Source organism: Protobothrops mucrosquamatus, unplaced genomic scaffold (assembly GCF_001527695.2).
Source record: "Protobothrops mucrosquamatus isolate PMUCROS unplaced genomic scaffold, P.Mucros_1.0 scaffold77, whole genome shotgun sequence".
NCBI lineage: Eukaryota > Metazoa > Chordata > Lepidosauria > Squamata > Viperidae > Protobothrops > Protobothrops mucrosquamatus.
This window is the reverse complement of record NW_015386454.1, coordinates 941,950-956,764: the sequence shown is the minus strand read 5'-3', so window position 1 is coordinate 956,764 and position 14,815 is coordinate 941,950. Positions and strand designations below refer to the sequence as shown.

Sequence of the window (14,815 nt, the reverse complement as noted above, 5' to 3'; positions counted from 1 at the left end):
TATTGTCCTTCAGATATTCTTCCAAAGCCATTTTTTCTTCTGCAACCATCTGATGTACTTGCAGCATTCCACGCCCACCTATTTGCCTTGGTAGATAAAGCCTGTCAATGTCACTTCGTGGATGAAGGGCATGATTCATTGTCATTATTTTTCTGGTCTTCCTATCCATTGCTTTTAGTTCTGCTTGAGTCCAGTCCACTATTCCAGCTGTGTATCTAATGACTGGAATTGCCCAGGTGTTGATTGTCTTTATGGTATTTCCTCCATTAAGTTTGGACTTTAAGATCTTCTTCACTCTCTTTATGTATTCACCTCTAATCTTTTTCTTGACTTCAGTGTGCTTGATGTTGTCAGCTTGAAGGATACCCAAGTATTTGTAGTAATGTTCCTCATCCAGACTCTTAACGTCATTTTTGTGGGGCATCTTGATTCCTTCAGTTTTCACTATTTTTCCTTGTTTGATAGTAAGTGTGGCACACTTGTCCAAGCCAAACTCCATTGCAATATCTTGGCTATATATACGGACAGTGTTGAGCAGCAATTCTATTTCAGATGATGTTTTTCCATACAGCTTCAGATCATCCATGTAAAGGAGGTGGGATAGTCTGGCAGATATTTTTGATGTTTGATAGCCATGTCCTGAGTTATTCAGTATTGTTGACAGAGGAAACAGTGCAATAACAAATAGTAATGGTGATAATGAATCTCCTTGAAATATACCTCTTGATGTTAACCTCTCCCAGTCTCTCACCAGTGACCTGAACTGTGTCTTCCATTGTGCCATTGATCTTTGCACAAATTTTCTGATGTTTCTACTGACTCGTTATATTATTATTATTATTATTATTATTATTATTATTATTATTATTATTATTTAAAGATTAAAACCAAAACTCCAAAATGAGATCAGAAAACAGTGGCAACTATTATTGTCCTTACAGGAATTGGTGCTATATTTTGCACCAATCAAAGCTCTTTAAGGACAGCCTCACGTGGTGCTAACTATTGCTGGGATGATACAAAAAGGACCCTGAAGAAAACAATGTTTTTAATAAGGCCAGTACAATTGGAGAAGTTGTATATAACAAGCCATCTGGCTTCTTTTCCTCAGTTTTGTTCCACTAAATTCTTGCTGAACTGGCATCTTTAACAACTGCTCTAGCATGCAAATATACACCATCATAAAAGGAAAATGTAGATGTAAACCACAATAGAAATTTCTCAATTATTACAAATTGTAATAGAATTAAGCATAAATACAGAAAATGGCCATTTCACATATTAATTTCATTTACTAGATAAGAGAGATAATGTGATCCATATCATCTTCAATTTGGCCCTAACATATATTAGCATAGAAAGAATAAATTGGCATAGCGAATGTTATACTTTACAAAGTCTGCTTAATATTTAGGAGAAATTAAATTCAATATTTTTATAATATACTGCAAAATGGCAGGAGAAAATAATATTACTGGAGGTCTACTTGTGCAATATTAGGCTTATCCATTGTTAGTACTATGTGATTATGCATACTTCTGCTATCTTTCAGCCCTAATCAGAAAAGGAATAATACACGATTTTATTCTATAACCATCCTAGTGCTGGATGGTTACAAATATTAATGAAAAGAATGGTGCATTTTCCCCATTAAACACACGCTACACGTACACTTATCCTTGCAGACTTAGTACTATCCAAACTTAGTAACTATCCAAACTTCAAAATATAAAGTCTATATTTAAGCCAAAGAAAGCTTTCAGGTTGACAACTAAGCCTATATCAAATATGCTAGTACCATTAATGATTAAAAAAATAAAAGTTCTAGCACATTTCTTGTTATTAAAATAATTGTGTATCCCTCAGAATAGGAACCTATGGTCCTCCAAACCGCAATTTCCATCCTTCCTTAACATAGCAGCACTGATGGATGCTTAGGATGAAAATCTGACATCTTTAGTTATTGCTATCAAGATGACATAGATTAACCCATATCATGATTTTAAGTGAGATATAATAATGCTGATCATAATGATATAAAGCAATTCTATAGCATGCTCAAAAAAGATAGCTGGATATTTTTCACTCTTACCTAGATTTATTCTCCTCGTAATGAGCGCTAGTCTTAATGTATCTTGCCAATTCGATCTGCATGTCACCAAACAGTGGAACTACTTGCAGCTGCTATATAAGAAAAAATATTCAAATCTTACAAATATTTCATTCTTCCATACTTTTTAAATAAGCTGCTTATACATCATTAAAAATATAAAATTAAAACAAAACAATCATAAAATCATGGATCCAAGTAAAGAGTGTTATTTAAAACAATATGCACAAAATAATACAATACAATGTAATTTTGATATAATAAGCTTTTCCAAAACCTGATAAATACAGTAATGCCAGTAAATGATACCCAGTATATCAACACCACCCAACTATTCTAATTAGAAAGCAGGGCAAAACATCCACAGGGCAAAATGCCTCCTGAACAGGTTCTGAATTATTATACCTTTCAAGCATAACAGGTAGGTATATAATCAGAGCTTGGAAAGCTGTCAATGTGTAACCACTCAAGTATCTTAAAAGTATTGTGCTGATTACTCAAAAAATTTAGCATTTTCTTTCTATACAAAACGTACTCTTATAAGCCTGTTATTTTGTTCCCATAGATTCAATCAGTTGCGTAAGAAACTAAGATGTTCATAAAAATACATTACTACTTATGTTAACAATTCTTCACAAACCTTAAAAAACTTGTCAATTTTTGTGAGATTTATCCTTTTTTTGGCATCTAATTTATAGATGTTACTGACACTGCCATCCATCAGGTATAAGCCAAAACCCATCACCTATAAAAAGAACATAGGAACATTGCTTGAAGATCAAGAATGCTTCTATTTATCTAAAGCATTTTACCTAGCTGTTTAGCTCAAAGAAGCTCTAAGACAGGGGTCTTCAAACTTGGCCCTTTTATGACTTGTGGACTTCAACTCCCAGAATTCCTCAGCCAGTGTGCCTGGCTGAGGAATTCTGGGAGTTGAAGTCCACAAGTCATAAAAGGGCCAAGTTTGAAGACCCCTGCTCTAAGAAGAGTTTACAAGAATCAGTAACAAGACAGTTGTTACACAGGAATTTACAATCCAAGAGATATGGCATAAAAAGATCAGAAGAAAGAGAAAAAAATGATTACACCTGAAATAATAAAAGTAGGCAGCTGGATTTCTTTCATATTTACAAAAATGCTAAAAATCAAAGATATTGTTCTCTGGTAAAAGGGCACAATATGCACTGGGATCAGCTAACCAATGTTAGCCTTTTATAATATGCAATTAAATATTGGATGATATATGCTTTAGAAACTTCTGTGTTAGCTTCTTTGCATAGTCTCTACTTGTTCAATTTTAAACACAACTATCACCACTGAGAACTAAATGCACTGGTATTTTCAAAACTTATTACGTTCATTTTGCTAAAAGTCAATGCAATTAATAAATGCTGAATCATTTTGTTCCACTAACCACTGAATCCAAAACATTTACTTTGCAACCCTTTTACTAGTTATGACCAAATTGCATGGATATATTCCTTCCATTCTGGTCTTTTCATCTGAGAAAGAAAAGAAAAGAAAAGAGAAAAAAAAAGAAAAGAAAATTGTCCTTTTTATGGAAGAGAGGATAAAAAGGTAGAAATATTTAAGCAGAATAATTATTCTGATGTACTAGCATTTGAAGTGAACTCTTTGCCAGCACCTCCCCCACACCATCTTACCCTGTTTTTATACAGTTTCCAGCAATATAACTTACTTTTAGAAGCATATGCTTCTCATTAGGTGTTAGATACATTTTGTTTTCATAATAATCGACACATAGATTCACAATATCAGCTAGTAGCTCCTCGTAACCAGGAATTACTTCCAGTTGCTGCTGTAAAGACTAGAATAAAGCAAAACATGTGATTTAATATTCTTAAATCATACTAAAACAATGAAAAAGAATAAATGAATAGCATTCAGTATTATTAAAATAATACCAGGTATATTTAGAAGTACTGAAACTATACTTTTATTAATTACACAGCAAAAAATGTAATTTTGTAAATGTAATGTAAACTTGAATAGTGCAAATTCATGGAATAAATTAATGGTTAATTTATATAATGTTAGTGTTTAAATGTAAAACATACTTGCGTAATCTTGTTGTGATTGGCAAGAAACATGGAAAGATTCTGGGATTCTTGGATAGATTGAGGATCAGCCATTTTACGCAAAAATTGGGCCGCCCTTTCAAGGTAAAAAGGAAAAATCAGTTAAATCTACAAAAATAATTCTAACTATACCATTTTATGATTTCCCGGACTCTTAGCAAATTGTTTACATTTATAAATGTTATTTCACAACCAGTTATGTAAATTATGATACAGAGGTTATATCTTTAATAATCAGTAAAAAGGAAAAATTCATAGTACCTGTAACTATGTATTCTCTTATATTCCTAGCCTACAATCCTTGGATTTTCTAGAGTTTCCATATAAATTCTGTGTCCTGCCATATACAACACTTTTTAATCAGCCAAGGTTAGCATCTGCTCAGATTCAGTAAATCAGTAAAAAGCAGAAAAGCTAATCACAATGTAAAAGTAAAACCATGGTATTACAATAGTTTTATTATATTATAAAATATTATAGTTTTAAATCCCAGTAAAAAGGATTAAAGGCATTTTAATTAAAACAAGTATTCAATTCAGCAACCAAACCTATTTACTTTGCTTTTCACTGAAAAGGTGAAACTTCTTCCTTGGTAGTTGCTAATGCTGAGAAATAGACACTGAAAATACCTCATCTAAGAGACTCATTAGAATTAGTAAATTAATCCTTAAAAATTACTGCTGTATTTTTTTTAAAGAAAATTTCTAATTTTGGGTCTCTCTTTGTGCTGACTAGCTAAACAAAGAATAGCCACATTGCCTGAAATCAATAGTCTTCCTTTTCTCTGCTTCTTCTTCTTCATATAAGTCCCTATTTAGATATTTCTTGTTATTAACCCATCTTTGGTAAGAATAAAAATGGATTTAAAAACATGTAACCAAAATAGACTGAAATGCAAGATATTACACTTAAACTCTGAGAACTATAATCCTCCACCTACAACAGTTCATTTAGTGACCATTTGAAGTTACATCACTGAAAAAAGTGACTTATGACTGTTTTCCACACTTACAACCATTGCAACATCCCCATGGTCACAGGATCAAAATGTAGATGCTTGGCAACTGCTTCATATTTATAACGGTTGCAGTGTCCCGGGATCATGTGATTACCTTTTGTGATTATTTGATAAGCAGAGTCAATTGGGAAACCAGATTCACTTAACAACTGTGTTATTAAATTAACAACTGCAGCAAGTCATTTAACATCTGTGGCAACAAAGGTCGTAAAATGGGGCAAAATTTATTTAACAACTGTCTCACTTAGCAACAAATTTTGGGCTCAATTGTGATAGTAAGTCAAGGACTACCTATATATTGAACTTATACCAGTATAGAAGAAAAGTAGTAGTAAAATAGTACTTTCAACAACAGATTAAAAAGTCCTATGTGGGATAAGCCTGATATACTTAAGGCTTCAAAGACACTACCATTACGCTTAAAGGAATGGAAATCCAAACTCCCATCTTTTAAGAACATATCAGATAATGAAGTGAAAACAGAAGTATGTCATTTTCAATTGTCAGCTGAGAGCTAATTAAAAAAAAAACCTTCAGGTATTTTTCATTTCCCAAACCACAAAGGCAACAGCAGATTGTGAATGCGAGAGTAAACAATCAGATACTACGGGACAATAGGATTCCTACAAAGAAATCCTGCATGTAATGTATTTGTCAAAGAAAGAATGAATGAATACCAGGTTAATGAGCCCATTAATCATAACTAACATCATAATCAACCAGCTGGCTCATTTCTGCCAGGCAAATTTTGACAAGTGTAATCTCAGAAGAGATGGTTTCTGCAGCTTGTAAAAACTCAGAAACAAGTCCTAATGTATTCAATGAATATCTGTGCATTTCACTATAGTAAAAGATGCAGACCTTGTACATATCATACATGCCCTTCTTGTGTGGGCAGAAAAAAATTATCTTCAGTGAACTGAAAACATGATGAATTCAGTGGTTGGTTTTGCTGAAGGGTATTGTTGGAAAAACCTTCCCACAAATCATAAGTGACAGCCTTCTGCCATCATGACAGATTTATAGTATTCAGGGTTTAGTGTAAGAAAAGGGATAGATGGAAAGCCAAACATTTATCTACATGATCCAGAGGTAACAATTCCATTAGAACTGTTACAGCCATGTACAAGAAATAATGGACATGGAAAAGATAACTTATACTTTAAAATCACAAAATAAGTCTGAGGACAAGAAAAAAGATTTAACCAAATGGATTACGGAGCTACCAGGAGAACTACGAGAACTTAAGAGACAAAAAATGATGAGAAATTAAGAGAAAGAAAGGAAAAAAATTTCAATGAATATGAAGAGGCAAAACTTTCCTATAAAACCATCTCACCTGATTTGTCTTTTGTACCTACAACAACATCCACAAGACTATGGGAAGACTCTGATTCAGAGAAACATATTGATCAGGAAAGATGTCTGGCAAAATAAAAAGGCTAAAGTGAGAATCAAGAAATTAGATGATGGGATCTATCATAGAGAATATTTGAAAATTAAACATCTGTTTGAATATGGTTAAAAAAATAGAAAGATTTTGGATATAAATGAATTTTAGTTTAAGAGGGATGAGTCCCTCAAGTAATATAGCATTTTTTCTTTCTTTTTTCCTTTGTGTTTTATTTTTTGATATGAGAAATATAAAAATGTTGGAATGGTTTATATAAAGGAAATGTTTTAGATACTTAAGTGAAATTGATTTTGAAAAAACTTCGAATGGATAAAAATGCTTTGATTAGATCTAAAAGATTAGACAATTGGATTTATTTAAATGGAACACTTAAAAATTAAACATATGCTTGAATATGGTTAAAAAGAAGAGAAAAATTCTGGATATAAATGTACATTAGTCTAAGAGGGATATGTATGTTAAGTAGTATACTATCTTCTTATTTCTTTTTCTTTTCTTTTTTTTCTTTTTTTAAGATAAGAGAAATTTAAAAGTGTTGGGATGACCTGTATGAGGAAAAAGACTTAAATACTTAAGTATAATGAAAATCTTAACAGTAAGAATGTTTTGAATATTGTGGGGAAAACAAATTGAAATAAGAATTTTAAACAGGATCTATGATAAGGCAATCAAGATAATCAGTTAGAAAAGAAGTTTTATATCAATGTGGTTATTATTTGCAGAAATATTAGAAAAATGTCTATATTTAATTGTTATTTATCCAAATAATAAGAATTGTGTTAATTCAAAGATGGCAAAAGAGAACATCAAGCAAAGCTATTATGTGGACTATAGAATTATAGAAATTAATTGTTGTTTTTTTAAATATAAACCCAGACAACATGATGTTTACCAAATATTAAGATGATTATGTAAAAAAAATAATAAAACATATTTTTAAAAAAGAAAACAAAATCACTACTAAAAGCCAACATGGGTTTGTCAAAAACGATCATGCCAGACAAACCTTATTGCATTCTTTGACCAAGTGACAAAATTAGTGGATCAGAGGAATGCTATGGATATAATTTACTTGGACTTCAGTAACGCATTTAATAAAGTAGATCACAACCTACTACTCAATAAGATAGAAAAATGTGGGTTAGACAGCATCACCACCAGATGGATTCGTAGTTGGCTGACCAGCCGTACTCAGCGTGTGGTCCTCAATGGAACTGCATCTACATGGAGGGAAGTGTATAGTGGGATGCCCCAGGGCTCTGTTCTAGGCCCAGTACTCTTCAACATCTTCATCAAGGATTTGGACGAGAGGATAGATGGGGAACTCATCAAATTTGTGGATGACACCAAGCTGGCAGGAATAGCCAACACTCCAGAAGACAGGCTTAAGATACAGGAGGACCTGGACAGTCTTGAACACTGGGCGCTATCTAACAAAATGAAATTCAATGGTGAAAAAAGTAAGGTTCTACATTTAGGCAAGAAAAACCAAAGGGGGTACCGTGCTCAATAGTAGTAACTGTGAGGGGGATCTCGGAGTCCTAGTGGACAATCACTTAAATATGAGTCAGCAGTGTGCTGCAGCTGCCAAAAAAGCCAACACAGTGCTGGGCTGCATTAACAGAGGTATAAAATCAAGATCACGTGAAGTATTAATATCACTTTACAATGCCTTGGTAAGGCCACAGTTGGAATACTGCATCCAGTTTTGGTCACCACGATGTAAAAAAGATGCTGAGACTCTATAAAGAGTACAAAGAAGAGCAACAAAGATGATTAGGGGACTGGAGGCTAAAACATAGAAGGAACGGTTGCTGGAATTGGGTATGCCTAGTTTAATGAAGAGAAGGAGGAGGGGGGACATGATAGCAATGTTCCAATATCTCAGGGGCTGCCACAAAGAAGAGGGAGTCAAGCTATTCTCCAAAGTGCCTGAAGGCAGGACAAGAAGCAATGGATGGAAACTAATCAAGGAGAGAAGCAACCTGGAACTAAGGAGAAACTTCCTGACAGTTAGAACAATTAACCAATGGAACAACCTGCCTCCAGAAGCGGTGAATGCTCCAACACTGGAAGTTTTTAAGAAGAGATTGGACAGCCATTTGTCCGAAATGGTGTAGGGTTTCCTGCCTGAGCAGAGGGTTGGACGCGATAACCTCCAAGGTCCCTTCCAACTTTTTTTTTATTATTATTATTATTATTATTATTATTATTATTATTATTATTATTATTATTATTATTATTATTATTATTATTATTATTATTATTATTATTATTATGTCTTTAACAAAGGTTTAGCTTCATTAATATTTCAGTTTGAACCAAACTATGAAGTTCTTTTGCACAGGTGAGATATATAAAATGAAACAATTGTACCAAAGTTCTATGTATATCTTTTCAACAGGAACAATGGCATATGACTAAAGTAAACTATTGCCACCTTGTGGTCCAACTGTCCAGTGTACTTTTATCCTAGTGTTTTTTCCCCTAAAGGGAGAATACCGCAAAGTGAGTCCATTTTAAATATGTACTATGGTTCACTGGTATCTGGCTCCATTTAAATAAAACAAAATATACTGCAATGATTTGTATTATTGTTAAGAGATAGCAAGCGGCTGAAGCAGATTTTCATCATATGTTTTGGTCAAATATACTATTCATTCATTCATTTAAATTTTATGCCACCCATCTCCCCTGTAAGATGATTCTGGTGGCATATCCATTATCCTGGATTGATGCTTATGGAATATTTAGTAAAAGACCTGCTACCAGTTACCGGGAAATTCTAGTTATTGATGTGCTATTTAGAAAACATATTTAGATTTCCAACATATATTCATTCTACCAATATTAGCAAAGTAAACATTGTAAAACACAGAAGAGCACAGAATTTATGAAAACATGAGAAAACATGACAATCAGACTCACCTGACTTTGCTGGCGTTTTGCAAAGCCTTAAAGGCCTGTTTTGCTATTGAACCTGGAGCCCTGATTGTATGGGTGTGCCTGTTTCTGGGTTGTATTAATTGAGATGATCATTAAGTTATTGTAAGTTGTTTGCCGAGCTGCTATTTATGTTTTTCATACATTTATAAGTTGTTTTTCTGTTTTTGTTAGCTTGCCAAAGTCAGGTATTTGAGATGGGCCATATACATTTAATAAATAAAGTACAATTGCTTGCAAAAATTAACTTATTTTATTAGAAGTCAGCAGGACCCAACGCTAAGCTTAGAAAAAAATGACTGTTTATAAAGTTTGTAACTGGTTAATACTAGGATGAAACCAATTTTCTTATTTTTTTAGCATTATATTTCTTATTGTACTTCTGTTATTTTTTTTAAAAAAACCTCTCACCGCTTGTAGGCTGAATGGTCATTCTTCACACTGCATTTCATATTTTTCAGCTCATCTAAAACAGCAAACATGTTGATAAATTTTCCAAGAGTGATCAAATAAGCTTCAGATACAAAGTCCTTCCTCCTTTCTGCATGACACAAACGTTTCACCTCTCCACAGAATCTTTCAATGGCATTTCTCTGTGGATAAAAATAAATCCATATTTAAAAAACAACAACACAAAGGGCAAGCTATTCCCCTCTTAATTGCAAGTACAATAGGATGCCAATAGAACCAGACTATATACACAAATTCTCCTTCATGGATTACTGTCTTGTCATGGCGAAGGGGCTTGCGTAACTCAATGAAGCTATGAGCTTATGCCATACAGGGCCACCCAAGACAGACAAGTCATAGCAGAGAGTTCTGACAAAATGTGATCCACTGGAAAAGGAAATGGCAACCCATTCCAGTATCTTTGCCATGAAAATCCCATGAACAGTACCAAAAGGCAAAAAGATATGACGCTGGAAGATGAGCCCCTCAGGTTGGAAGATGTCCAATATGCTACTGGGGAAGAGCAAAGGGCTAGTACTAGTAGCGCCGGAGTGAAGCGACTGGGCCAAAGCCGAAAGGACGCTCAGCTGTGGATGCATCTGGTGATGAAAGGAAAGTCCGATGCTGTAAAGATCTTTTCTCCATAGGAACCTGGAATGTAAGATCCATGAATCAAGGCAAACTGGACGTGGTCAAACAAGAGATGACAAGACTGAACATCAACATCTTAGGAATCAAAATGGACAGGAATGGGTGAATTTAATTCAGAGGACCATCAGGTATACTACTAAGGGCAAGAATCCCTCAGAAGAAATGGAGTAGCCTTCATAGTCAATAAAAGAGTAGGAAAAGCAATGCTGGGATACAATTCCCAAAATGACAGGATGATCTCAGTGCGAATCCAAGGCAAACCATTCAATATCACAGTAGTCCAAGTCTATGCCCCAACCACTGGTGCTGAAGAGGATGAAATTGACCGGTTCTATGAAGCCCTACAGCACCTTATATCAACACCAAAAAATAATGCCCTTATCATCATGGGGGATTGGAATGCTAAAGTAGGAAGCCGAAAGATAACTGGAATAACAGGCAAGTTTGGCCTTGGAGTACAAAATGAAGCAGGGCACAGGCTGATAGAATTTTGTCAAGAGAATACGATGGTCATAGCAAACACTCTTTTACAACAACCCAAGAGACGGCTCTACACATGGACATCACCAGACGGTCAACACAGAAATCAGATTGACCATGTACTCTGCAGCCAAAGATGGAGAAGCTCTATACAGTCAGTAAAAACAAGACCAGGAGTTGACTGTGGCTCAGATCATGAGCTTCTCGTTGCAAAATTTAGGCTTAAATTGAAGAAAGGAGGGAAAAATACTAGGCCACTCAGGTATGAACTAAATCATATCCCTGATGAATATACAGTAGAGGTGACAAATAGATTTAAGGAATTAGATCTGATAGACAGAGTGCCTGAAGAAATATGGATGGAGGTTCGCAACATTGTACAAGAGGTAGCAACTAAAACCATCCCAAAGAAAAAGAAATGCAAGAAAGCAAAATGGCTGTCTGAGGAAGCTTTGCAAATAGCTGAGGAAAGAAGGGAAGCCAAAGGCAAGGGAGAAAGAAAAAGATACACCCAATTGAATGCAGAATTCCAGAGAATAACTAGAAGAGATAAGAATGCCCGCTTAAATGAACAGTGCAAAGAAATAGAAGAAAACAATAGAATAGAGAGAACCAAATATCTCTTCAAGAAAATTGGAGATATGAAGGGAACGTTTCATGCAAAGATGGGCATGATAAAGGACCAAAATGGCAGGGACCTAACAGAGGCAGAAGAGATTAAGAAGAGGTGGCAAAATTACATAGAAGAACTATACAAGAACGAGCTTAGCATCCCTGATAACCACGATGGGATGGTCACTGACCTCGAGCCAGACATCCTAGAACAAACATGTCAAACACAAGGCCCGGGGGCCGGAGGCAGCCCGCAAAGTGGTTTCATGTGGCCACGAAGCCATTCTGGAAACAGTGAGGAAACGGCCCCCTCTGCCTTGGCCCTGGCCCAGGCCAGCTGGGAGCCAATGTACAATTTTGTGGTGGCCATCTATGCTGAAACGCATTGTCTTAGCTCCACAAGGCCGTCTGGAAACAATGAGGAACTAGCCCCTGCCGCGTCGGCCCTGCCTCTGGGTGCATGCTGGGGAGGTGTCACCCTTAGTGAGGAATGAAGAAATGCACCATCGCCTGGAAGTGGCCAGCAAATGGCCCTCGTCTACTTCACATATGTGGCTTGATGGGCTCCAGGGGAGGGGTTTCGGCAGGCAGTGGGGTGCTCTCCTCACAGTGCCGAGACGCTGAGCCAGGCAGCGCGAATCCAAAAAGAAGTGCGATGCCGCCCAGCCCCCAGCCTGCCTGGTTTCGGCAAGCAGCCGGGTGGCGCGAATCTGATGAGAAATGCAATGTTGCTTAGCCTCTAGCCTGCCCAGTTTCAGCAGGCAGCAAGGTGCAAAGCTGACGAGCTTCACCCCGCCCAGCTCAACCTCTCAGCGCTGTGAAGAGAGTGCTCTGCTGCCTGCCGAAACCAGACATGCAGGGGGCTGGGCGGCATCGCGCTTCTTTTTGGATTTGCGCCACCCGGATCAGCCTCTTGGCTCTGTGAGGAAAGTGCCCCGCTGCCTGTTGAAACCAGGCAGGCTGAGGGCTGGGCGGCCCCATGCTTGTTTTGGGATTTGCACCGCCCAGCTCAGCCTCTTGGCGCTATGAGAACGCCCCGTTGCCTGTTGAGACCGGGCAGGCTGGGGGCTGGGTGGCATTGCGCAGGTAACATTGACTCATGGCATCCCCTCCCCCAGAGCTCACTAAGCCAGATATGTGAAGTAGGTGAGGGCCATGTGCTGGCCACTTCCAGGAGATGGTGCATTTCTTCATTCCTCACAAAGGGTGACACCTCCCCAGCTGCGTTTCTTGCCTGTTTTTCTCCCTCCTTCATCTCAAATATTTTCCCACCACTCTGTACTTAGGAAAGAAGGAAAGAAGGAGAGGGAGGGTCTGAGGGAAGTCCTGCCTTAGTCCTGCCCTGCTGCCCTTTCACCATCTCCTTGCCCCCTCCTGGCCTATCCTGGGGGTCTCCCATCCTATTGCTAAGGAAGCTTTGGATACACAGCCAGGTCTCCTCCCATGGAGAGGGAATAGGCCTCCCTCTGACTTTGCCCTAGTACCCATCATGAGCAACCTGGGTAAGGAGAGCAAGCACAGAGCAGCAGCCTTGAGGAGGTAAGTGCAGCTGGGCGCCCCCTTGGGAAAGTGGGGCTGGGCTTGGTGCCGCGGGTCCTCGAGGGCCAGGCTGGGCGTTTGATCTCTGCTGACCAGGGCTCCGGGCATCCCGCACCATCATCCAGCCCCCCCGCATGGCCTGAGAGGAACAGTGAGGCTCCTCCAGTGGACCATGCCTTGGCACTTGCCCTGGTCCCACCCTCTTCTGCCAGAGACCCTCAGATCTGTCATACTCTTGCCCAAGCCCCCACAGGCACCCTTGACGTAAACAATGTAGAGCTGGCCGTGCCCACCCAGTAGGCCACATCCACTCCATCCACGCCCACCCAGTAGACCGCACCCACCCTGGTCACATCCACCCGCCTGCTCAAGGGCAATTGCAATGCTGATGTGGCCCTCAATAAAATTGAGTTTGACACCCCTGTCCTAGAATGTGAAGTGAAATGGGCCTTAGGAAATCTGAGCAACAACAAAGCTAGTGGAGGTGACAGTATTCCAGCTGAGCTATTCAAAATCTTAAAAGACAAGGCAGTAAAAGTGCTACACTCAATTTGCCAGCAAATTTGGAAAACTCAACAATGGCCACAGGATTGGAAAAGGTCAGTTTACATTCCAATTCCAAAGAAAGGCAATGCCAAAGAATGTTCAAACTATCACACCATTGCACTCATTTCACATGCAAGTAAAGTTATGCTTCAAATCCTACAAGCTAGACTCCAGCAGTATGTGGATCGAGAACTTCCAGAAGTACAGGCAGGATTTTGAAGAGGCAGAGGAACTAGAGATCAAATTGCCAACATACGCTGGATCATGGAGAAAGCTAGGGAGTTCCAGAAAAACATCTACTGCTTCATTGACTATGCTAAAGCCTTTGATTGTGTGGATCACAACAAATTGTGGCAAGTTCTTAAAGAGATGGGAATACCAGACCATCTTATTTGTCTCTTGAGAAACCTATATGCAGGTCAAGAAGCAACAGTGAGAACTGGACACGGAACCACTGATTGGTTCAAAATTGGGAAAGGAGTACGGCAAGGCTGTATTCTGTCGCCCTGCCTATTTAACTTATATGCAGAGCACATCATGAGAAAGGCAGATGAATCAAAAGTTGGAATTAAGATTGCCGGGAGAAATATCAACAACCTAAGATATGCAGATGATACCACTCTAATGGTAGAAAGTGAAGAGGAACTAAAAAGCCTCTTGATACGGGTGAAGAAGGAGAGTGCAAAAGTTGGCTTGAAACTCAACATTAAGAAAACCAAGATCATGGCATCCGGCCCTCTCAATTCCTGGCAAATAGATGGGAATGGAGGTAGTAACAGATTTTATCTTCCTAGGCTCCAAGATCACCACAGATGGGGACTGCAGCCAAGAAATTAAAAGATGCTTGCTCCTGGGGAGGAAAGCTATGGCAAATCTAGACAGCATACTAAAAAGCAGAGACATCACCCTGCCAACAAAAGTATGTATAGTCAAGGCCATGGTTTTCCCACTTG

The 14,815-nt window shown here is 37.9% G+C and overlaps 1 protein-coding gene across 2 annotated transcripts in view; it reads right to left on the bottom strand.

Moving 5' to 3' along the window:
* CYFIP1 (cytoplasmic FMR1 interacting protein 1) overlaps positions 1-14,815 on the bottom strand; it is a 76,337-nt gene that overhangs the window by 35,208 nt on the left and 26,314 nt on the right. For both annotated transcript variants that reach the window (XM_015812286.1, XM_015812285.1), the window contains exons 6-10: positions 9,996-10,177; positions 4,189-4,285; positions 3,810-3,938; positions 2,751-2,855; positions 2,093-2,184 (exon numbers count right to left, since the gene is read on the bottom strand). In XM_015812286.1, coding sequence (XP_015667772.1) covers positions 2,093-2,184; positions 2,751-2,855; positions 3,810-3,938; positions 4,189-4,285; positions 9,996-10,177 — 605 coding nt within the window. The remainder of the gene's footprint in view (positions 1-2,092; positions 2,185-2,750; positions 2,856-3,809; positions 3,939-4,188; positions 4,286-9,995; positions 10,178-14,815) is intronic.